Here is a 26,452-nt window from a genome sequence, read left to right on the forward strand (position 1 = left end):
TGAAACTGTTTGCTTTGCTCAAATGCACTGCATCAGTTCCTTTCCCCATGTCAAAAACCCAGTCAGGCGCGACACAGACTGGGTCAGTCTGGCAAACTCAGACTGACCTACCCCCTGCAGCTTAGATACCATTTTATTCCAGCGGAACTTTTCAAGCGATCATAATACTCCTCAAAAAGAGAGAATAGACGCATTGCAAAACTAATACAACACGACATAATTTTACGACGCTTACAATGCAAAAGTGGGAAAAATGAAGTTGAACAAGCTAATGATGAGCATTGGTTACAGTAGAAGAGAAGTGCTTTCACCAGAACTCCGGAAGCATTGGTTAATACTTTGTACACTGGTCAAAACTTAAATCTATATCCCTACCTAGCAATCTAATTAACTACATTCCATCATCTAAAATTAATTACAGGCAATTAAACGATAAACATCAAGGGTATCAGCTCCACAATAATCTAGCGCCGCATGCACATATTTTTCCAGGGTTGGGTAGATTTCAAGAGCTCAAAAACCAGACGTCATAACTAATAGGTTTCCCGTTTGCAAAGAAATCTGATTCCGCCCGCCTAAAAGGATGGGAAGGGATATTTTGCCTTCAGATGATGCGTTTAGACACTCCACATAGACAAATTTGTTAGATGGCAGCCGAGTGTCCCTTTCCACGAGGCATTTTCTTTGCTGATGCTGCCAAAAGAGAACAAATCATGTTAATAAAAGTAAAATTTCATCAACCACTGAGATTTATATCTACAAGAGAACAAATACAATGATCTGTAGATGGGTCATTCTGGTAGAACAATGGTCGATCACTTTGGGTCAAATCGGGGAATTTTCGCTACAGAATTTTTTCCATAAGCAGCGATCATCAGGTCATTTCCTTTAAAACATGTTTATTTAGGTTTCTATCATGTGTGAAGAAATGTAACTGCAATTTCAAATTAGTCATTTCAGAGAGGGTAGTTGTGCGATTTCCTGTCAGGTCAATGTCCGGTTGAGTTAAGCTCGGGTCATACTTTAGTCATTCGTTCTGGTCTGACGTGGCCATGTGGGTCTCTAGTCAGGTCATTTTATACGGTCTGCTCAAAAGGTAAAATAGAGAGGGTGAATCCTTATGGTGTATAACACAAAATTAAAATGCTGGTATGGTACGGAGATGACATACGATCTTCAACGTCCTTCATCTGATAGTAGTGGGGAGCGATCTCAACCAGCCACTCAGGTTTAAGCTCAGTTACCTGCAATTGGTCAAAGTGAACAGTATCAGTAAGAAAACAGATGGCAGCAGCAGTTTCTTTCGTAGTCTCAGCTAGAAATCACTCCTAGCTACACATAGAAGACCAGAGAAAAGGTACCTGTCTCATGTACTCCTTTGTCGTCGAAACCAGTTCATGGTACACGACCCATCTTGGCAAGGGTTCCACTGTTCAACAACAAACGCTCGTTCATTTAAGAAGCAACATCAACCAGCCATGAGGTTCTTTTGTAAAAACTTAAAACAAGACTAACAACAAAAGAAATTGAAAAAGAACGTCACTCCATAGCTATGTCAGATACTCCATTCTAGTAGTTACACACTTATGAACATATAAAAATAATACTCCGGGTCGTAAATGTGCAATAAAAATGAATTTGAACATCATCCAGTGATCATCTACCAACTGCTATGTTTTACAAAACATTTCGAATTATCACAATACTGCATTCCACTTGACACTCATTGTCGTATGGTCAGAAGAGGTGTAACAAAGTCTTGCAAAAAAGTAAAATGCTAGGAGTATCTATCAACAGCCTAGGTAAACAATCACTTCTATTGCCTGCAAATCCTATAGTTCCAGATTCCTCTTAGCTCATAATCCTGGATTAATAATCAAGTTCTCATAGTTATTTGGTTCATTTTCAGTGTCACACCATTATCAAAATCTCTAACACGTACAACGAGACTACAAATTAACATCAGTCTCCTCTCTACAGTCCTAATTTTGACAAGCAACATATCAATTCTGCTACCAGTTACATGAACCATATATGATGCATAATTGATAATTCGATCTTTTGACTTTACTTTTAAGTTCTCATTAGATTCCAAACCAGTAAACAGCTTACCTGAGCTAGACAGAGCTTGGATGAAGGTAAACAGTCTGAGGATGCTCGACTGTCCTATAAGACCCATTCTTCTGTAGCCTCGCAGAGTGAGGAAAGAAACCTGGTTCAAAGGCAGAAAGGTGTCAAACTATTGAAAGGCATTCTAAATTAAGATAGATAAGGAAGCTGTTCGTGCAAGAACCTGCTGTGATAGTCTTTTTAATTGCTTCTAAATCATTTAAGCTTGATGTAATTTCAATTTCAACCCTCTCCAAAAGCCCTTCTAGTTGGTCTCTGATATCCCTGGCCCGTTTCATGCTCCTGACCTAAAGTCCATTACATTAAAAAAAATATAGGATTGTAACGATTAATTAAGGATAGTCTAAAAGATAGATGGACCATAATAGCTCCCCGACGATAATACGGATCTACGATGAAGAAATAAATCATAAGCACAATACCTTCACCATAATAGCTCTAAGTCCTTAAAAGCTAAACAGCAACAAAGCCAGAAGAACCTGATGTGTCTTTACAAGAGGAAGTATCGGCAAACAATCAGATAACAATGAGGTTTCATGCCCAATCAAAGCCATATCACTGTTGACAACTACTATAAGACATCTAAAAAGAAAACTCAATAACCATACAAAGTAACCACTTTAACAGAAGCATATATCTGTTGCAGATTGATATTTAAACACAGTAGTTGAACAGAAAGAAGATATGACGGGAATTATGAAGTACATCAAACCTTTTTTATGCGCAAAAATATCATTTACTATACACACACACACTGACACACACACACACACACACACACACACACACACACACACACATTACCATTTCCTGTTCTACAAAAACCTTTAGCAATATCATGCTAATCTGAACACCGTAGTTTGGTAAGCAGATTTTCGGACTGAATTTAGCAGAGAGCAGACATGGCAAAAAAAAAAAAAAAACTGTTGGAGTTTTCTGAAAGGATGAAAAGAAAAACAAGCAGAGAAGAGTAGAAGACAAACCTGGAGCTTCTCCAAAGCAGACTTTGCTTGGGATTCTTGCAGTGATTCGCTTGAAATCTTACCTCAAACTGAACAAAACAAAGCGCATTCAGGTTTTAATAGAGCAAAAGCCTCGGGTATAAATGGTAGAATAAGTGAAGTTGTAAATAACCCAACATAAATTGTCACCTTCTATCACAGATTGTCTGACAAAATCGATCTGATCTTCAAAGACATAGCTGAAGAGAATAGCAATGGGTACGTGGTAAGTCGAAAGTATATAAATGTGCATTAAAGCCAAAAGCAACCACAAAAATCAACTCATACTCATAATCAGCTGCACTATGCTTTTTGTCTTTAGAACCAAATTTAAGAGTTGCTTTTCCTGCCAAAGAAGTTTCAAATTTCAATTAGAGGGACAGCAAAGCCAGATAGTATGTTCCCATGATAGAAATGAACCACCAATCAACCATGCTAAAAAAATGTATAATCCTAGATACAGGAGTGAACAAAAATACTCTCGTTGATACCAATTAGGCCATCCATTGATTGATATATTATGTTAAAGAGATATATAGGCACGTCAGCAGCATCTCAATCTCTTCGAGCCGAAGTTTGGTTGGGCTTCTGATCTAACATTTTGGGTCAAGCGCCGTTTATATATACTTGTATGCAAAACATAACACGTAAACCAGGTTCTAATCACATTTAGGAAGACTCGAATACATCTATTACAACTAATATTTGCTATGTTATAATATATACATTTCTGATCAGCTCAATACCACAACAGGTGAAAAGAAATTCACAAGTTGGGTGAGCTCTTAGTCAGTTCAATCCAGATCAGCTTACTTTTGTCAGCTGATTTTATTTCTCCTCTCTTAATAGCGAATACAGATTTATGAGTCTCACACCAAAGTATTGACCTCATTTATTCTACAACTCACCATCTTTACTGTTGTAAAGCCACAAAAAAAAAAAAAAAAAAAAAAAAAAAAAAAAAAAAAAAAAAAAAGAAGAATCTAAACATAAACCAACCACTTGCCACAACGAACAAAATTTATTTTAGTAAATACAATGCCAAAAATTCTCTATCTTTTAAATTCCTATGTTGATATACCCACATATGGGATACGGAATACCGCATAACGAAAACGTATCACTTAAAGACATGTAATCTTATCTATTTGATGTTGCTCCCATGCCTCTTGTTCGGCAAATGGATACATCTTACCCCCAGATTCACCACCATTCCTGATAAATAAACAGGCAAGAGCGACATCAATTGCATTGAAGAGACGCAAACTACTGTATAAGTATAACTACTTTTAACGGTTTTTTGTGAACTCGTGAACCAGAAATGCAATGACATCCCAAATAAAAAGTTTCAAAGGCAAACCTGTAACGCTGCATTGCCACAGCAAATCTTTTTTCTTGGTTTACACGGCCTTGATCATCATAGGCATCAGGCATTTTATACTGCATTTCAATAAACAGAAAAGGAAGTTCAAATAAATGCATGAACATATGATTAGATGTGATAAATCGGTAAACATAACCAAGATAAGAAAAAGAAAAATTATTTCCATTTGTCTCAAGAATTATGTAGCCGGTGTGTAACAAATAAACTAGTAAGGTTGAACGCTGTCAACAGATCTTAACCATCATCCTCAAAGTCCATCGACGTCACAATTGTACTATCTACAACGCTATAAGTGTCAAACTCGTTATAAGTATTAGACATGAACACCAATTTGTAGTTCCCTTCTACTTTTGAAAGATCATACACAAATAGTGTCATTCACTCATTCTTGATGAATGTAATGATTCAAAATGTCGATTCATGTTAGCCAACCCAAATCATTTTCGTCACAAGGCTCGGGTGTTGTTGTATACCCAAGTATAGTTGTTAACCACAAATTTTGAAAGTGCATGCCTGATGTGAAAATGGCAAAACAGACAGAGCATAGAGGGAAAGTGATATTATGTAACAATTGAACTCGAAGGCAAGCCATTGAGCACAAGAACTACTCATACTCACCTCACCATCAGACACTGAGACACCACATAAAACCAATCACAATTCAGTACTCACCTCACCACCAGGCCACTGCTCAAGAACTACTCATACTCACCTCACCATCAGACACCACATAAAAACCTTTCACAATTCAGTGCTCACCTCACCATCAGTCATCAGACACCACAGAAACCAAAACTAATGTTCAGAGTTTGCAGAAAGGATATCACTGACCAAGCAACACGAGGGAATCAAAGATATAAAATCCCCTATATACTAAGAGAATAAGAATTCTCAAAAGTTTTCCTCCAAAGTGCACCAACTTAAGTAAGGAAACAATGATATTTTGTTTCATTATAAGTTTTTCATCAAACTGTAATTTTTTGTTCAAACTCTAAACTATAATGTGTTATTTAAAATAACATTGGTAAAAAATTGTAATCCACAAAATGCTAAATCTTTTTATTAACAATTTCATTATTAGAGAATGTCATAATGTATACTTACTACGTATAAAGTAAAACTATAAACTATTATTATTAGTTTTGTGACAAAAAAAAATTCAGTAGAATATTTTTAAAAAGTTTACAAAATGATTTCATTAGCTTTATGGTAAAAAATATATATAATATCATCAATATACACATTTTTTATTCTTCAGGAGATTAATATACACATTTCATGACATTACTAAATTCTCTTAATTAGTTTTGCAGTTTAATTTTTTTCTCAAATCAAAATATAATAAGGTGAAATATGAAAAAGTAATAAGCGACGGAGCATCAATTTAAAATATAAAAGTTATATGCTAAGAAAATTAAAACTCTATATATATACCGTGCATGTGTTGCACGGGGCCTATACTAGTTAATCAACACTCACTTAAAAAATTATCAAGGCTCCAGAATAAAGAGATGCATGCCTACAATAAATAACTAGATATCTCAAAAAACCTCAAATACAGAAATTGCCAGCAAACCAACAGTCCAACACATACCAAAAAATAAATTAAGGAACAAAGAGGTAAACATCTATTATTAACGGCAATAACTCGATTGAAGAACCAAAAGTAAGTAACTACTTAAAAAAAAAATTACTCCCTCCAATACACACCACACTACACTTGGCGTACAAATATGGGAAGATAATTCTGAAATATGGGTAGTTTGGTGTAGATTATAGAAAATACTAGAGAACAGGACAATCACAGATAAAGAAATGGTTATAACAGAAAAGCCGATACAGAGAGAGGTCCAAGATATCCACTTGACATAAAGACGCAGAACAAGATAGGTCTCCTAACATGAGATAAGTACTCATAGGAGATATAGGAAAATAGACATTTGAAATGTGTCACCTGTATGCACGACGCTCTGCTTCTGTCAACTCGACATTTTCAAACAAAAACTCCTCATCTATTACTTCATCTCTGCACAAAACAAATTATATATAAGAATCAACCCTCATTGAGCAAGAACGCTTGCTTTGCACCAGAATACCAGGCTATGCACGAAAGCAAAACAAAAACAAGTCCTGCCGCTTGTGTGCATTACCTGAGTTCTTCCACTTTCTGTTCCTCTCTTTTCTTCAAGTATAAAACATGCTGATCGAGGATAAAATATATATCATTTTTAGTAAAGCGAGATCCGCAAGCTCCACATGAGCATACCTCAACTAGTAGAGATAATAGCCTACAAGCATCTGCTCCATATCATAGGTCATACTAGTATCAAGCAAAAGAACGCAAATAAACACGGCAGAAATGGATAAGAAAAAAAGGGAGGGCAGGGGGAGAGATAAATCGAACTTTCAATTGGAAAGCGCACACCCAACCAAGGCTAGAAATGCGATGTTGTGCACGCATTGCTCCTAAAAAATCCACCAGACTTCTAAGCGAGGTGCCTTTGAACGCAAACAATTCATGGAGTACTCATTACAGATTGACCCGACTTTGCTTGATAATCACCAATATCCTTCTAGCAAATATCGCCGTTCGGCCGTTCCCCTTACAAAACTCAGTTTCCATAAAACCGTAAATTTAAGTATATATGTATGATAAGAATAAACAAATGATCCTGAGTATATTAACAATATAAGGTGGAGATATGTAAGATATGACCTTGTGCTCTTGATAAAGGTTAACGCCTTAAGAGTTGATCCTCTTCCGCTACCACCATCACCACTCTTACCCCATCTTCCGCTACCCCAAGAATTGCATCAAACTATCCGATCAAACGATCAACCCCTACTTTGGTCTCCCATGGCCACCCCTTACAAAATTGGTCATTTTATAGCCACACCTCACAAATTTGGTCACTCGTGACCACCCCATACAAATTTTGGTCGCCCACGCGACCACCCTTTTATAAATCTGGTCAACCACTCGACCAACCCTTGGAAACTTGGTCACTCATGACCACCCCTTACAAATTTTGGTTGTCCATATGACCACCCCTTTATAAAATATGCCGCCAACGCGGCCACCACGTCAAACCTTGTCGCTAACTCAACAACCCCTTTAACCATTAGATTTTGACCATGGCAACTAAAACCTACACCTCATATTTTTACCATGGCAAAACCCGTACAAACTCCTAACCTTCTCTATTTCCAAAAAAAAAAACAAAATAAATAAATAAATAAATACTACACCGTTTTCACCCTACAACTCTTCTCCTATCCCACTTTTAAATTACCCTTAGTCCAATGAAACCCTATTTCCCTTTACAATATTTACAAACAAAAAAAAACAAAAAAAATTCACTAACATTACTACCCTACGCCTTAGGAGTTAGGGCACACTTAAACATGGCCCAATGGCCCCATTCACCACTCTTGACACATGACTTTGGTAGTCCGGCCGCCAATGAACCACCATTGCTTCACCACTTTACGACGCCTTCGGCAAACCCCTATATCTTAAACGATCACCACCTGCTCTCCTTTGCCTTTCCTTGTTCGCATCATACTCGTCCCTCAACTACCGGTCTTGGTAGTCTTCCACTCTTCCCATTCACACACCCAAGCATCTCCTTTAACCACCAAGCCCACGCCTGGGCATCCCCGCATCTCCTGCCCAACATCCCAGAAATAATCACCCTCCACATGCTCGGTTCTCCTCACTCATGTCCAAGATCGGCCTCACCTTCGGTACGTCCGTCTTGCGGGGGCATGATAAGAATATTCAACGATTCACTCATATCTTACATATCTCCACCTTATATTGTTAATATACTCAGGATCATTTGTTTATTCTCTTTGATTATATTTTCCTAAATATTTGTACACCCATATCTTTTGTATTACGGCTAGTTGGTTGTATTAGGTTAGTTTTCTATTGTTTGTAGATCACTATATATATGTATTACTATTCATCAATGTAACCTATGCAATTCTAATACAATTCAAACCTTTCTCATAATTCTATCAATGTAGTCGTGTGGGGAAAAGTTCATTCTAGTAAAACCAGGAACTTGCAAAAATCTGCTACTCCACAATGGCAGGGCACTCATAATTTATCACTGATTTTGAAATTTCCACAACGATACTGCTGTTCTCGAAATAAATGAAGAATCACTGATACTTTAATTCACATAAGATTCAATAGTAAATGTTTATTTATCACTGGGTAACAAGAATGCAAAAGTGGTACCAGCAGGAGCTTGAGGGACAATTTGCTTTTTCCCGTGATCATACAGCATTCAAGGTGGCATTTGGTATCTCCGAAATTGAAACTTCACTGAAATTAAGAATGGGGCCATGAAGACATTGAATGCAACTTGATCCATGATAGATGTGATTATTCAAACCATGAGTGGGCCACACGTCTTATTTCAGCAGATCAGTTCATCAGTGAAACAAATTATCTCCAATACGTTAAAAATTAGAGTTTTTTTGTCAAAAACTACCTAATATTTACCTCATTTTCATAAATACTACCTAAAGTTTTTAATTTTGTGAGAAACTACCTAATATTTTTTACTTTTGCCGAAAACTACCAAATTGAAATTAATGAGCAAATTCGACAATTTTTTTCCAAATTAACTATAATTCCAACAAATAAGTCAAAATGGCAATCGAATTAATCATAATTTTGTCCAAATTAGCCACAATCTCGACCAAACTAGTCAAAATTGTAGTAAAACAAATTGAAATAAATGTGTTAATAGCTAATCAAAACAATTGGCGGTGGTTAAGTATAGTAAATAATGTATGTTCAATGCCAAAAATAATGTTTTCGAGTTAGAATTTTGTCTAATTTTATCGGATTTTTCAATTTGGTAGTGTCCGACAAAAGTCAAGAAAATTTAGGTAGTTTTTCGCAAAATTAAAAAATTTAGGCAGTATTTATGAAAATGAGGTAAATTTTAGGTAGTTTTTGACAAAAAAAACTCTAAAAATTATTAAAGAACGATAGATTGCTTCTCTATTCCAATCTATTAAATTGCTATGCGAAAATGCTGATACTCTGCACCTCTTATCCTGGTTCTTAGAGGATTTCCTACATGTTACCGTCTTGGGTAAAAGCAAAGAAGGGAAGATGTAAGATGAGCAAACATTAGTTCAAAATTCAGCCAACAAGGGATCAAATACCATTGCAATTAGCATAAGCAAGGAGTAATAAAACCATTGCAATTAGCATAGCGAAGACAAGAATGTAATAGCACAATACCAAGAGAGAAGTTTACGAAGGATCACATACTAAGCAAGGAGCCAAGGACTATCGTGCAAGCATATTGATGGCATCATGTCAAAAGCCTTTCAACATAAAAACAAGATATGGCTATACAAGTGAACCAAACAGGCTATAACTAAAGTAACTATGTTACAAGAATAAGAAATTCTCCATCATCTTCCATACTTCCTCTTTAACATGTTCTTCCCATTTGACTTTTTGTGATCTTCTAGATGATACTTCGACCACTTTTTTTTTGCTTTTTTATATTAGTTTTTTTGTCGAAAATATAACTTTGTGAAACTTTTTCTATAACAAATGTAAATATCGTTGTATCATATCCTAATGTTATATACTTTTGTACATATAGGTCAAAGTTTTCAAAGTTTGACCTTAAAAAAGTCAAATGGGAAGAACACAACATTACGGAGGAAGTACTAATCTATACTAAAGAAATAAATTAGACCTTATGATAACATTTTAAAAATCAAGAAAGAGCATGAATTGCTGGAGTAAATACTGGGTTTCCAGCGTAAGATGTATATATGCATCTTGACATCAGCACAATGAACCCCATGCAAGCTAAATTCTAGATTAATAATGCTACAAGAAAGGCCAATGTTTTATCACTAAAATATCAACAGTACAAGTTCTCTTCACAAATTTGCAGTAATTATAGATTATTTGAAAAATATTTTATCACTAAAACAGCAACAGTACAACTTATTCACAAATCTTGTGTCAAAATGGCCAAATATGCTCTAGTGAAGTGTAAGGCTGACCGGGGGAAAAAAAAAGGTGTTTCACGATGTTATTTACCTTCTTTGTACGAGTAGCATCTTTTTCTTTGACATGTCTCTCTAGTTCTTCTCTTTCTCTTTGGTCACGTAATCGTTCCTCGTCTGACTGTATAATCAGACAACAAAGAAAACTGAAGTTGGCAGCCAAAAGGTTACACTTGGTGATAAACACCTTATAAAGAATTGCACATACATACAATGTCATGCATACAGAAACAAATTTCCAGAAGCAAGGAGCATTAACTCCACATAATTTACCAGCATGACAGTCAAGTAATTGTTCTCTGATAGAAAAGCTACCGCAGCTCATCTGTCACAAGTGAATATACTGAATTCACAGCCTCTTATCCAGCTATAAGCTAACAGCTGACAAACTTCATCATAGTCACAACTCACAACAGAATTTGTAAAAAAGAAGAAAAGAAAGAAAAGAAACTGAGAATATAGCATATCCTCAACTACAGAAAAACAATATTATTATTCCCAGGACATTTTACTATTAAGGTGCAAAAACATGGTAAGAAGTGTCAAACTCTTCACTAAATATCTGACAAAATGTTCTTTGTCCTTTTCTCCGGGCAAAAACATGGTAAGAAGTGTCGAACTCATATTTCCTTCTTTTGCACTTTTAATGATCTTCAATAGACCAATCAGCACTTTTAAGTTAAAGTGCTTTCCCCGGGCTTGAGAATGGGGGGGAACAAAATTTTCAACACTCATCTCATGTGTAGACACATGACCAACAACAACAATATTGCTCAAGGGCTCTCGCAAATAGCAAAATAAGGGGAATCGGATGTACATAGCCTTACCTCTACGACTCTTATTAAAAAGAAATTGATAATAACATGACAAGATAAGAGCTTGTTTGAATCTTACTCCATCCTGAGGATATGGTAGCATTGTTCTAGACATTTGGTAATGAGTAAGGTGACACTTATTCTTCGATCAAGTTCATTCAAATATAAAATCAAACTAATAGGACCATAACTAGAAATCTAGGATCAGATAGTCACTTCTCATTTGCTAATTAAGTCTTTTTCAAAAAAAAAAACTTAGTTAACCACTTTTCAAAACCTATGTTGAAGTGTTGAACAGAAATGATCAGTTATAGCCTCCTTCACATAAATGCTTATTTACATCTTTGTTTCATCTTTAATGATCCATCAATATCCTACTTTACAAAAACAACAACCACCACCCAAAAAATGGTTCCCTACATACAAACTTATTTATATTTTTCTCAGTGAGAGAAGGAATACAACAGAGAAGACACAGCATCCTCCAGAAATAACAGAAATAATTTGCAGCTTCACTAAAAACCAGCAACAGAAACCACCTAAGAACCACTTACACGCAGGATAGAGAGAGTATAAAACAACAAATACTTCTTCCGAAAGTAATTGGTGGTCAGGCAGGATTACCGGTAGGAGATGAAAAAAAAGGGAAAAGAGGGTAAACGAGAAAAGAAAGGGAAAAAAAAAGAATATCACCATTTAAATTACCTCGGAATCGTCATCATCTGCAGCATCATTGGAAATTCTTCTCTTGACCTTTCTATCTTCTATTCTACTCGGAACAACCTGTAGCATGGTGTAAAGTCAACACAAAAGTGACAAGTCGTTGTACCTAATAAACAATTAATAGAGCGTTTATCGAATAATGTTGTATTTCAATGCCATCATACTCGCCCGAGAATAGAATTATGATGATATCCTTACAATCTTACATGAGTGTGGTAGTACACTAGTACTCGGTTCAGTACTACCGACTAGAAAATAATATTTTCCTGAATCGTATGGAGTATAATCTGTGTTTGGAGAAGGCAAACTGATTAAGACGACGTTGATGTGATTAATACAGATTTACAATCTGATGACTCAGTGCAGTTAGTATATTACAATGACTATTGACACAATTTCAGGATAAACTTGCTTAATAACTCAAGACTTCACAAAAAACTAAACCAAAATTGCTTTCTACAAATATAGAACATGAATGAAGCGAACCTCACTGTGCAGGAACTGCCTCCACCATACGAGAGAAGTAGAACTGAGCAGTAACAAGTCCTCGGATTCTGATTTTCCAACCTACCTTTTCAAGAGCCTTCTCGACATCCCCGGAAGAGCTCTCCTATTCTTTTTTAACAAGGCATAGTAGAATGTCTGGCGCGAAACTTAGTACTAGCCGCTTCTCAGCCAAAGAGGCTAGGTGGACTATCATGGCGTCTGCTTTATCTTGAGGGTAATGTATTAATACATCAAGGCAGACTACCGTGTCGTACTTTCCATCCAAACTTTCTAGATCTTTTACCTCAAACTTTGGCATCACTAGTTCACTGTCGCCACTTGTAATCTCCTCCTTGGCCTGTGCAACATAGAACAGATGACAGTTAAAGTCATTGTTCATGACTAAGAAATTGGGCATTGCCCAAAACCATCGGAAATCATATTAGCAAGATTATGTGAAACAGAACCCCAATCCCTCAGCATATGAAGGATTAATGCGATAAAGGGGTAGAACATCTAGCAACTACACCTGCTAACATATAACGCTGCGGCTATATAAGCATTAGGCAACAACTAGAGGAAGAACTGGTATTGAGATCCACAATTACTTATTTTCCTCGTAACATGAAATGGAAATCTGATATTCTTTGTAACTTCTCATCCTCGGTCCATTGACATCATTAGCTCTGAATGAGCGTATCCTGAGTTTAATGTTGGCCTCTGCGCATGAAATTTTACTACTCCGTATATTGGTAATTTATCCATCAAAATGTAGAGGATAGAAACTCGTGGAAAAATAATCACAACACTGCCTATCAAAACTGGGATTAGGCAAGTAAGGTGACGAGGATAAAAAGTCCCCACACTGCACAGCAGAATTCAGGTGCAGCTGACACAAAATCTAGACACGTTTCGAGGGTAAATACTCCAAGCCATTAAGTATCTATCAAACAACATTAACCTAGAACTTCAAGGACTTTCGCAAAATGCGTGCTTAGGGGGTCAGATGTACCTAATACTCTAATAGGTTGTTTAGTGAGTCGACAATTATGTCGAATGACTAGCTAATTCACAATTGAAAAAGAAAACAAAAAACGAATTACGCAAGTCATTTTGCTTGATTTCAACCAAAGAATAGTGTGCATTTGTGTGATTTACTGGCCGTCAAAATCATTAAGAATCCCCAATCTCTTCCAAGGCGATCACAAAGATACTAAACGAACTAAATGACGAAAAACACCCAGAATTGGTGGGAATTAGAGCTAACAAAACAGAATTCCAAGCTACAACGTAAAAGATAAGGCTACATGATGAGTCCTTGACTCCTTGCCAATGGGTTTACAGAAGCAATTGAAATTTCATCTTAAAACTGATTGGTCATAGACTAATAGGAAGAGTAACCCACTAACTTATATATAAATCAGTCTCCAAAATCAAAATTTAGCAGACAATTCCCAACACACACATGGGAAGAGACCTCAATAATCAACAAATGATGAGAACAAATGCAGGAAAATGCTTTTGACTACTCTCCTTTATTTTGGTCTTACAAATTATTTTAAAACGGTCTTACATGAGAATTTGTGTATGATGGGGCATATTCTGTGCCCGCTGACCAAGTCAACATATCGAACGAGGTCAAAGATATCCACAGCAAGCCAATGACTTAGACATCCCAGCCGATGCAGCCTTTCGGCCTTCAACTGGGTCTCGGCATGGTAACCCCAAATGCAGGGCACATACCGCGTACTCATATCCAAGAACCCTCGGCATGGAGTCAACTGTGCTCTAGGCCGCCATAGGTCCCTCGGCCGAGGGTAGATCAGTCTTTCCACCTGCTATGCCACTTGGCCCACTTGGCCACTACGTGACAAAAGGTGAAAGTCTATAAATACTCCTCAATCCTCATTGAGGAAGGGATCCAGAATCTAACCTAAGAACCACCTAAATTGGTATTATCTCTCTCATCTCTCTACAATACACGTCATCAAGCTACATACTACTTAGTCACAATAAGTTCACTGACTTGAGCGTCGGAGTGAGTACGCTTGGCACAAAGCCAAGCCCTCAGTTTGCTCATTGTTGCAGGAGACGCCGAGGAGAGCAGTCAAGGCTAGAAGAGGCATTATTCGACAAAGCTAGCGTGGTAAACAAACCTGCTTCGGAATTCATACCCGGAACAATTGGCGCCGTCTGTGGGGATCACAGATACTAGAAGCTAGTCATTCCCAAACAAAAAAAAAAAAAAAAAAAAAAAACCCACCCAAAAAGCTAAGAAGATGTCAAAAGAACAAGAGGTGTTCAGAATCAAGAGCCCCTCCACCTGGTGATACCATCCACAATTTGGTTGTGCACCCTCCACCACCCGGATAATTCAACCGGAGTTCGGGATGCCAATAATGCCGATACGCCGCGCCCGCCGACCAGTGTCACCGTCATGGGGCGTGTGGTTGATGCGCAAAGAAAGCCGGGCTCCCGGACACGATCGTCGCCGCGCCGGCCCACACTGTCACACCGACAAGAGCGGCGGGACCCGTCCAGAAGCTAGGGCCCAAAAGGTGACTCCGAGAAACCTGAACGAAGCACTAAGAGAGGCTGAGCCTACCAAGACGCCGGGGGAGCCCAGAGTGTCAGTGGTAGAACTAAGCCCTTCCCGCACTCGCGGAAGGACGATGTCGCCGCGACGCCCACGAGGCATGCCCCAGACGAGCGAAAGGAGTCCGACTCACCGTAGTCGGAGAAGGAGTCCGACTCACCGTAGTCGAAGAAGGAGTCCGACTCACCGTAGTCGGAGAAGAAGCCCTTCCCGCCACGGGGAGAGGGGCCGGACTAGGGATGCGAGGAGCCGATCGCCGCGTGTCATTAGACACGTGGTCGACAGTGACCCCTCGGTGCCTACGTCCTAGAGACCTGTGTGCCGCCAAAGCTAAAGCTACCGTCTATATCATACAAAGGAGAGGGCGACCCCACCGATCATGCCGAGGCTTTCGAGTCTCACATGTCGGTGTGGGAGCAACCTGACGAGGTCTGGTGCCGAATTTTCCCAACGACCTTGGTTGGAATGGCGCAAAGTTGGTACAAGGGGCTACCCGATGGGTCGGTATACTCCTACTCCGACCTAAGAGACGCGTTTTTAGCCCAAGACTCTACCAATAAAAGGAGAGCCGTGGAGACATCGGATCTCCCGACCATCGAGCGGGGAGGGAGGCGAGTCACTCCGAAGCTATGTGAAGAGGTTCGATGCCGTGGTTCGGCCAGATTAGGGAGCCGAACAGCGAACTAGCGGCCTTCGTGACCGATGAAAGGCCTCCCGCAGGGGACTTGAAAACGAGCTCATCAAGTGCGGTGGCTCGAGCCTTGAGTCCGCCAGAAATTGGCCGACTGTGCCATTAAGGTCGAAGACTATCACAAAATATGGGTAGGCCACGGCGAGGCCGGCACTCGAAAGAAAGAGCCACCGGGAGGACAAGCCGGATGAAGGGCGCCGTGACAATAATAGGTCGCGGACCGACAGCCCGCCAGAAGGAGTAACCCAGCCGGACGACGGGGAGTTCAGTCCGTACTACCATAAGAAGTACAAAGATCACACCCCCCGGGTCGTATCGGCCGCCGAGGTCTTCTCCCGAGCGAGTAAACGAGGGACGAAGTGGGAAAGGCCCCCAAACCTAGGGGGACGGTGACACGAGCCTGCATCGTGAGTACCACGGCCACACCGGTCACTTAACCAACGATCGCCGCATTTGAAGAATGCCATTCAAGAGCCGATCCGAAAGGGAGCCTCGGCAAGTATATTGCCGGAGGCCAAAAGACTAACACCGGTGGCTCAGATAAAAATCCGTCTTTCAACGGATAGGAACAATTCATGTTGTCATCGGGGGAAACGAGAACGGCGGATCCGCTCACGGGCACAAACGGCACCGAACGAATCAGATCGGGCCGTCAACTTCGTGCCCACTACGGCGGCCCGCGCTTCCAACATCCCGAACATAACTATTGGGAAGAAGGACTACGAAGGAGTCATCGCCCCACATAGCGACCCGCTCGTAGTCCACTTAGACATAGCTAACCACCTGGTCATGAGATGCACGATTGACACGGGTGCTTACACGAACATCATGTTCGGGAGTGCTTTCGGGGCTCGGCACGAAAATTGCGGACCTTAGCCCATGCACCAACCCATTGTACAGCTTCTCCGGGGCAGGCTTGGTCCCCCTGGGGTCTATCAAGTTACCAATGATGTTCGGCCAGTCCGACGCGGCCAAGAATGTGATGTCCGAGTTCGTGGTCATCGACGGCTCATCCGCATACAACGTTCTCATCGGTCGTGTCACCCTGAGTGAGGTCGATCTTTGTAATGTCCATCCGGGCCCCGACACCGATGTATGTCTCGGACCGCGGGGAGGTTCATAAACTCTTCTCAAAGAACGAAAAAGACGAGGTGGTCAACGTCCAAATATCGGCCAGAGGATGCAACATGCAATCCTTCAAAGTGGCAAAGAAAGAGGAAAAAGGGAAGAACCCATCCTTAAGACAGGAGGACGAACCGATGAGCACCAACCACGTCGCCATGGTCGAAGGGGCGGAGACCGAACAGATAGAGATTGATCCAGACGCACCGTGATCGCTTGTCGGTGTCGGCCGGAACCAAAATTCGTGGCCGATCTCCTAGACCTGCCGAGAAGGAACAAAGACGTCTTTGCGTACTCACCGCCGAGATGCAGTGTAAGCCGAGAAGTCATCGTTCACAAGTGAACGTACTCCCCAGCCGCCGCCCGTGAAGCAGAGGGTGAGAAACTCCTCGGCCGAAAAGGAAGATGCCATCAAGGCCGAGGTTGATAAGTTGTTAGATGCAGGCTTTATCATCCCTTGTACATACCCCGAATGGCTAGCTAATGTTGTAATGGTTAAAAAGTCATCAGGGGGGTGGAGGATGTGTGTTGATTTTACGCAACTTAATAAAGCATGCCCGAAAGATTGCTACCCCTTGCCTCGGATAGATAGCCTAATAGACGCAACGGCAGGCTACACAATGCCGAGCTCGCTCGACGCCTTTTCAGGATACCATCGGTATTCATGGCAGAGGAAGACATGCCTAAATGCGCATTCATCACCATACACGGCACCTACATGTACAAAATGATGCCGTTTGGTTTGAAAAATGCCGGCGCGACTTACACAAGACTGGTGGACAAAATATTCCAAAATCAAAAAGGGCGAAACATTGAGGCCTACGTCGACGATGCTATTGTCAAGAGCAAGTCCGACGGCGAGCACTTAGCCGATTTACACGAGACATTTTGTTCACTAAGGAAATACAAGATGAAGCTTAACCCTACAAAGTGCAACTTCGGTGTCCGGGCCGGCAAATTCCTCGGCGTGCTTGTTAGCGCCAGGGGAATTGATGCCAATCCGGAGAAAGTCCAAGCAATTCTAGACCTGCCGGAGCCGAGGAATCGCAAAGAGGTTATGATACTGACCGGGAGGATGGCGGCCCTTGCCCGTTTTATCTCTCGGTCAGCCGACAAGAGCACCCCATTCTTCAAAGTGCTAAAAGGGAATAAAGACTCATTGGGGGAGGAACAAAGCACAGCTTTCAAACAATCAAGGCCCATCTCGCAAACTCTCCCGACCCGTCCGCACCGACGCCTGGGGAAACGCTATATCTATATTTAGCAAGAACCCGGCCACGGTCGATCGTAATCGTCGAGAAGAAAACAAGCAAAGAACACCCAATATACTTTATCACCATACACTGTTGCCGCCGAGAGAAACTACCCGCTGATTGAAAAAAGGCCTTTGCCGTGGTTGTTGCCGCAAGGAAGTTGAAACCCTACTTCGACGCACATCCCATGACGGTCTTAACCGACCAGCCGTTGGAAAAAGCATTGGAAAAATTCGAACAGTCAGGCAGGCTTATCAAATGGGCAGTGGAGCTATCTGGCTTCGGCATTCAATACAAACCGAGGCCTTCGATAAAGGGGCAGGCGCTGGCAGACTTTTTGGCCGAGTGCACGATCGGGAAGAATCGTGTCCCGGCATGTGGGAGGTATATACCGATGGATCCTCCCATGAACGGCTCAGAGCCGGCATCCTTATCATCGCCCAAACGGAGACGAGTTCGAGTACGCTTTGAAGTTTACCTTCTCGACCTCAAACAACGAATCCGAATATGAGGCGGTGATAACCGGAGTTGAGTTAGCGAGCCGCCAGGGCGTAACACATCATTTTGAAAATGACTCTCTCTTGGTGACTAACCAATACGAAGGAGAGTACGAAGCTCGGGACGATGGGATGGTAAGATACCTGGAAAAGGTAAAAGCCGAGACCTCAAAATTGAAGTCATTCAAAATGCGACACATCCCCAGGTCTGAGAACAACCGAGCCGACGCTCTCTCAAAATCGGCCGTTCAACCATAAAGAATATCACCAACCGTGCTGGTGGACATCAGGAACGCTAAAAGCATAGACGAAACCATCGGCATGGTGTGCGACGTGGAAGCCGAGACGACATGGATGACTCCGATAAAGAGGTATAAACTGACACATGAGCTACCGGAAGACCGCAATCTCTCACAAAAGATAAAGAGGATCGCAGCAAGGTACTTGGTGTTTGAAGGAGAGTTATACAGGAGGTCCGTGACAAGGCCACTCCTGAAGTGTGTCGGTCCAACCGATGCAGAGCTAATCTTGTAAATACACGAAGGCATCTGTGGTCATCACATGGGGGCAAGAACACTAGCCCACAAAGCTCTCCGAGCCGGCTACTTCTGGCCCACCATGCTTGAAGATTCCAGAAACAAAACCAGAAAATGCAACTTGGTATCGGATGCACGCTCCGTGATACGCGCACCTTCCCGAGACTCGCGCAACCGGTGCTTAATCCCCTTCCCTTTGCACAGTGGGGAATGGATCTACTAGGGCCATTTCCAACGGCATCCGGAGGAAGAAAGTTCCTAATCGTCGCCGTCGACTACTTCACCAAATGGGTTGAGGCCGTGGGCGGTGCTGCGAAAACTACGGCGGCCGTAAGAAAGGTGATCTGGGAAAATGTCATAACTCGCTTTGGGTTACCCCAAGTCATGGTGTTCGACCATGGCCGAGAATTTTGGAGTGACACAATAATGAGCTGGTTGGAAGAACTCGGCATCAAATTTGCATACTCCTCCGTCTGCCACCCCCAGAGCAACGGACAAGCGGAGGCAGCCAATAAAACGATCCTCAACGGCTTGAAGAAGACAGTTGAAGACCTCAAGGGAAGATGGGCCGATGAGCTGCCCGGCGTTCTATGGTCCCTCCGGACCACGGAGAAAGAAGCAACGGGGTACGATCCTTTTCACCTAGTCTACGGGTCCGGCGATCCCGCCGATTGAAGCAACGGTGCCAACATTCGAACGGCCACTTTTAACCCAGATGAAAACGAGGAAGGCCTAAGAACCTCCCTGGACCTGGTTGAAGAAAGCCGAGATACGGCACGCCTCAACTTAGCAGTCTATTAGAGCCGAATGAAAAGGGCCTACAACCGAAGAGTCCACAAAAGGGACTTAAAAGTAGGAGATCTGGTCCTAAGGAAGTCAGTTTGCCACCAACAAAGGAAACATCCATGGCAAGTTGACGCCAATCGGGAGGGTCCCTACAAGGTAGTTGAAGAAATGAGGCCGGGTACATACCGGCTGATGGACATGGGAGATGTACCTTTGATGAGCCATTGGAACACCGACAATCTCTTTAAAAATACTTTGTATAACAAATGAGTTGCCCAAAACAATTTTTGGCACCCCAATGCATATTCATATCTAATGAGGAGTCATCCAAGTTTTTCATCAAAGTGTTAATCCACCCCAATCAGAAGGCATACTAACATATGTACACAGCAGACGAGCAAAACCTCGATCATCCCGGCCTTTAACGGAGTGACGGGGACGAGCCGATATGCTAACATATGTTCAACGGCGGTCAAAACGTAAACTCCGTTGCCCGAATCTGGCCGGGAAGAGACGAGTGAACGCGATCGCCCTCGGCAAATTAAGACCGAGCTTAAAGACGTTAAACACAGTTGAGATACGCATTCTAACCGCCTCGGCCAAGCCGAAGGTAAAAACGAAAAAGCGCTCAATTAATTAACGAATCGCCTCGGCAAATTAAGACCGAGCTTAAAGACGTTAAACACCGTTGAGATACGCATTCTAACCGCTCGGCCAAGCCGAAGGTAAAACGAAAAAGCGCTCAATTAATTAACGCAATCGCCTCGGCAAATTAAGACCGAGTTTAAAGACGTTAAACACAGTTGAGATACGCATTCTTAAATCGCCTACTGAAGCCAAAGGTAAAAAAAAAAGCGCTCAATTAATTAACGCGGAGGAAGACAAGTGAAGGGATAGACCAAATGCCTCGGCCCAGCCAGAGGCAAAGCAAGCAAAATTCTCATTAAGGAAAAGATAACGAATTACAAGAAGGAGAAACACAGACGACGGCCGTCCCCTTTGGGATAAGCCAAGACTCTACCTACCAAGTTCTTACAAAATACAAGGAAAAGAAAAAGCAAAAGGTTTTGATTGTTTCTTTGAAGCGCCAAAAGGATGGCAGGGAGAAAAGGCTTAATAGTTGGCCCCCGAATAGCTGAAGCTATCCGAGACGCCGGGTGAGCCTGGTGACGACCGCCCGTCTCCCTATGCCTGTTGCTGCTTGCCCTTACCGCCATCAGCAGCGTTACCCTCGGTGAGCAACTTAGATGCAATCTGGGCAGCCTTAGCATCCTCAGCTTTCTTGGCAGCCTTAGCATCCTCATGCCTTATCCGCCGCACTTTCTTAGCGGCCTTAGCATCCTCGCTTGCCTTGATCGCGGACTCCTCCCGGCCGCCCTCGTCTTCTCTCGCAAGGGCCGCCTTTGCAGCGGTCGCCTCCTCCTCCTTCTTGGCCCTCGCATCCTCGGCAGCCTTATCCGCCGCAGCCTTCTCTTTAGCTTCGAGCCTATCATCGAACAGCTCGTCGAATTTTGTCCACAGAAAGGAGCCATCCGGATAGACCTCATCTATCACCTCCCTGAAAGCTTCTTCGGTCAGGTCCCTATACTGAGCACACATGCGAGGGAGAATCGTGCTTTGAAGTGTCTCAATATCCTTCTCCCTTTGGGCAAGGATAGCACTAGTCTCCCTATGCGACTCCGCTTGGAGCCGATACGCCCTTTTAGACTCCTCCCTTTGGGCGACAACAACGTCGTAGCCGCCCTTGTACTGTCCGTTCCTCCTTCGCCTTGGCGGCGGCAGAATCAGCAGACCTCTACATTGGCCTTCTCGGCCGACAGCCTTCTCAATTTCCTCGACCGCGCTTGTGCGGCAAGGAAGTCATGCTTAGCCTTCCGGCCACCCCTTTGCGGCAACAACATCGAGCCTCACTGCTCTATCAACGGTCCCGTCTCGGCCAAGGCCTTTTCTTGCTCCCTAATACGAGAGCCGACCAGTTCGGACCAAATCCCAACCTTCTTGCCCAGCTTTGTACCCTCCGCTATGAGCCGGTCGTTGGATATCGACGCGAGTACGGAGTCGGCATTTTTCCCGCCGCCCTGCATAGGCCTCTTCTCAACTCGCCGCTCGCATGGTGGGATGATCGCGCCGGTTGATCTACAAAAATTCAACCAAAGAGTCCACGTCAACGTTCATGGACATACCGAGAGCGGGCCATCGGTATATCTAATGAGCTAAACCGAGCCGCAAGTTAGACCTGCACGGAGGGCTTGCTCTTCTTGGTCTGGTTGACCCGTTTCCTGGCTACCGGCATTAACATGAGCGACGGGAGCGAAGCATCGGTGGCATGGGTAGATCTTTTCCTCTTACGCCTAAGCGGAGATCCTCAAAGATCGGAATCCTCTCCATCGACAATGTCAACGACCTCCACCTCTGGTGGAGGCGGAACTGAGGTTGACACCGTCGCCGCCGTAGACTTGGCTTTTCGGACCCGGCGAGGCAAGGCAGCAGCTACCTTGGCCTGGGCCGCCGCCTCGTCCAAGCCCTTCAAGAGGTCAGTAGGCGACGGACGGCGGTCATGCACATCGACCTTCGGATTCTTCTCCTTAACGTTTCCGTCTTTGTCCAGCCCCATCTTCTCGAGGAGTTGCTCGGACGATTCGGGACCAAAGTGCTCGTAAAAGAAACAAAGTAAAACTTAGACAAAGGGACATGTCAAGAAACAAACAACGAAAAAACATTAAAGCAGAAATGGGCCTCACACCGACCCCACTCACCCTGTGCTAGGGCCGGTATGAGGCCGACATAGCAAAGCGGCTCGTCCATCAAGATGACTTGCGTCGGGGGCAACCAAACCTTCGGCGCCCCATCATCATCGACCTCGAAAAGCTTCAGTGCCTGCTTCTCGTCCTCATTAAGATAGACATTCCCGGCGTCCATCTTATTCTTGCCCTTGGGGATCATCTTCTCACGCTCCCCTTTGCTCTCGCACCGCAAGTTAACGTGGTGCTCAAAAGACCGAGGCAACGGATAATCATCTGGGACCTCGACATACACCCACCGTTCCTTCCAGCCCTTGCAAGAGGTGAGCTTAGGCACGGTGAGATAGCCCGGCTCGATCTGGGACGCTATACCACCCCGGCCACCTTGAACATTCATTCAAAGAAAATGAATTCGGCGGAATAAGTTTACCGTTGGGATCACCCCACGAAGCGACACGGCCACACAAAGCCGACTATAGTCCTAACGGCCAAAGGGTGAAGGCTGCGCCGCCGCAACGTTCATCGCCTTTGAATTATGGAAGAGACGTACATATTAAGAGGAAACCGGAGACCATACTCCAAGTGCCTCATATATACGCCGATGTGACCAGGGGGAGGGCAACAGACGGCCTGACCCTCTCCAGGGATAACAATGTTGTACCCCTTGCCAAAAAGAAGTGCTCTTGAAAAATTCAGAGCCGAACAGCGGGCGAGCCCATCGGTCCAAGCACGATTGGGGCCGATGGTGCAGACATCGTAATGATGCAAGATCGCCGCCCTCTCCGCACGGAAGGATTCCTTCCCTCATCATCGACATCGTCTTCCCACCGCTCCGTAACTCGCGGTCAACTTCAGGGGAAGGAGACCTAGGGCCCTCGACCTTAACGGAATTGCGGCTACCACCTCCTCCTCATCAAAACGCGACGGGGAACCCCGGCGCACGGCATCTTGGGACCGGCATCAGTAGAAGACATGGTTCACAACAATTACTTAAACAAAACAAAAAGTTGAAAAGTTTTTTCGGTTTACCTTGAAGAAAAATGCTACGCCGACGTAAAAATTCTGAAGATCGGAAGAGAGGGAAAGACTTGGAATTTTGGAAAGAAGAAAATTTTTTAGAATGAATGAAATTATTAACCAATTTCATTCATTGATCTGGTATTTATAGGCAAAGGCCCATAAAGGAGGACCAATTAAAACGCAGCCCATGAGGCGTCAGCCAATCAACGAAGAGACACATGTCAGGCATGCGTACACGGAATGTCAATCGACGCAACAGTTGAATGTCAAATCAAAGCAACAGTAACCAAGCGTCTTCAACACGCCCCTTCATATCCCTTTGCCTATTCATCTTCCTCAGCAAAACTCCTAAACTATCTATTCTCCGCCGGCAACACGACTAACCAAGCTAGGCAGCACCGGCCGGGGCAATCAAAATTACACCGGCACTCTCAACCTTGGGTCCGCCGGCGTGCAGCACCTTCTCTTCCACATTTTGATGTCCATTACACATCCATGTGGAGGGGGGATACGGTACGGCCTGTACAGAAGTAAGCCGGGGCAGAAAATTTTCACTTGCACAGAATATACACTCAGCATACATCGGAGCCCATACCACGGCATAGACTACGCTGGGGGCAAATTGATGGGGCATATTCTGTGCCCGCTGACCAAGTCAACATATTGAACGAGGTCAAAGATATCCACAGCAAGCCAATGACTTAGACATCCCAGCCGATGCAGCCTTTCGGCCTTCAAGCCTGGGTCTCGGCATGGTAACCTACCAGCCGGGGCACATACCCGCGTACTCATATCCAAGAACCCTCGGCATGGAGTCAACCAGGCTCGCCGGCCTGCCATAGGTCCCTCGGCCGAGGGTAGATCAGTCTTTCCACCTGCTATGCCACTTGGCCCACTTGGCCACTACGTGACAAAAGGTGAAAGTCTATAAATACTCCTCAATCCTCATTGAGGAAGGGATCCAGAATCTAACCTAAGAACCACCTAAATTGGTATTATCTCTCTCATCTCTCTACAATACACGTCATCAAGCTACATACTACTTAGTCACAATAAGTTCACTGACTTGAGCGTCGGAGTGAGTACGCTTGGCACAAAGCCAAGCCCTCAGTTTGCTCATTGTTGCAGGAGACGCCGAGGAGAGCAGTCAAGGCTAGAAGAGGCATTATTCGACAAAGCTAGCGTGGTAAACAAACCTGCTTCGGAATTCATACCCGGAACAATTGGCGCCGTCTGTGGGGACAAAAATAACTTCGGAATTCATACCCGGAACAATTTGCGGACAAAAATAAAAAGGTAAACAAATGACGGAAACACATAAAGTAAAGTGAGTACCTTAGTTTGAGCTTCAGCAACCATAGCAGCAGAAATATGACAACAATCCAGTCCCAGAAACAGTAACACCCTTCAAACTCCGCTCATCAGACAACAACTTGACAACATTTCCAACCCGTATATCTTTCTGAACCTTATTAACATCATCATCAGTATCTCCATATATCTCCTTCCCAGTACCGTTGAAGTACTCTCGGACAACCTCCTTGTCCCCGTCGCCGACCTTCACCGCCTGTTGCCGGTAGCGGAGTTTAGGGTCTGAGAGGGAGCCCTCGGTTAGGATGGTGATGGCGATGGTTTTCGTGCCTGGGTTGGTTGCGTGGAGGGGTGCGAATGTGGGTTTACGGGTTCGGGTTAGGTTGGTGGTGCGGTTGTGTAGAAAAGAACAAGACCCTACACACAATCCACCTTAGTCTACGTTGATATGCTGCTTGTTTTTTTGTACATAACTTTTGTATTGTTTATTCACCGTAGAGACAGCTATAGCTTAGTACTCTCTTTTGTCCAAAGAGAGTGTTTCCTTTTATCCATCAGTCCTTGTACAAGTTCATCTGAGTATATGAGCTCATTTGTACTCTTTGTATTAACACACAAAAACTCTGATTCATATTAATTACAATTCAATGAACTCAACTGCATTCTTCCGCATAATTCATCAATGTCTTCTACTTCCTGTTGCTTGTTTATAAACGCAACATGGTATCAGAGCATCAGGGATGAGGAGACTGATATCCATACTAAAGAAGAGCATTTACTGAGATCCAACCACCTGGGTACGATCTTCTGCCTATTTAAAGAACTGAAAACTTCATTCTTTTTCACTCAGTTCACTCCCACTCTTCTGCTGAATGCAATTTTACAACAAAAATCACTCAAACAAAAATGACAAACACCAACACCAATACACAACGAACAGATGATACATCTGAAACTAACACCAACAACACAATAATAACTCAATCCAATGCTTCTTTTGTCCTGGATCCCACTGACCCTCTCTACCTGCACCTTGCAGAGAGCACTCATCCTGTGGTGGTCGATACCAAACTATCTGGTATTGATAACTACCTTGAATGGAAGAGACAGATGGAACTTGCCATCTGTACAAAGAGGAAGCTGGGTTTTCTGACTGGAGTAGTGAAGAGACCAGTGAATGATCCACTGAAGGAAGCTGCTTGGGACACTTGCAACTCCCTTCTTATCTCCTGGATCATGCACAATGTTGAGAAACAGATCAAGAGATTTGTGACGTATGTCAAGACAGCAAAGGAAATCTGGG

General features: G+C 43.1%; 2 protein-coding genes across 7 annotated transcripts in view; both read right to left on the reverse strand.

The window, feature by feature from the left end:
- The window catches only part of LOC141653233 (pre-mRNA-splicing factor ATP-dependent RNA helicase DEAH1-like), a 221,466-nt gene extending 212,402 nt beyond the window's left edge, over nt 1-9,064 (reverse strand). Inside the window, exon 1 of the mRNA XM_074460931.1 lies at nt 8,765-9,064. The gene's annotated coding sequence lies outside the window, so the exon portion shown is untranslated. The remainder of the gene's footprint in view (nt 1-8,764) is intronic.
- On the reverse strand, nt 132-25,544 carry LOC141653235 (pre-mRNA-splicing factor ATP-dependent RNA helicase DEAH1-like). Of its 6 annotated transcripts, XM_074460936.1 has the most exons (14): nt 25,174-25,544; nt 12,597-12,954; nt 12,093-12,170; nt 4,492-4,571; nt 4,276-4,346; nt 3,420-3,477; nt 3,272-3,331; nt 3,114-3,179; nt 2,553-2,618; nt 2,294-2,417; nt 2,113-2,212; nt 1,362-1,429; nt 1,172-1,244; nt 132-693 (listed from the first exon to the last, which is right to left on the reverse strand). In XM_074460936.1, the coding sequence occupies exons 4-9, from the start codon at nt 4,563-4,565 to the stop codon at nt 2,555-2,557; spliced, it is 393 nt and encodes a 130-aa protein (XP_074317037.1). In that variant the 5' UTR covers nt 4,566-4,571; nt 12,093-12,170; nt 12,597-12,954; nt 25,174-25,544; the 3' UTR covers nt 132-693; nt 1,172-1,244; nt 1,362-1,429; nt 2,113-2,212; nt 2,294-2,417; nt 2,553-2,554. The 6 variants fall into 6 exon arrangements, with proteins under 6 accessions (XP_074317037.1, XP_074317034.1, XP_074317036.1 ...); XM_074460933.1 differs by lacking the exon at nt 12,597-12,954; XM_074460935.1 differs by lacking the exons at nt 12,093-12,170; nt 12,597-12,954; nt 25,174-25,544 and adding exons at nt 6,470-6,541; nt 6,666-7,159.
- Nucleotides 25,545-26,452: the final 908 nt, after the last annotated feature.

This window comes from Silene latifolia, chromosome 4 (genome assembly GCF_048544455.1).
Source record: "Silene latifolia isolate original U9 population chromosome 4, ASM4854445v1, whole genome shotgun sequence".
Classification (NCBI taxonomy): domain Eukaryota; kingdom Viridiplantae; phylum Streptophyta; class Magnoliopsida; order Caryophyllales; family Caryophyllaceae; genus Silene; species Silene latifolia.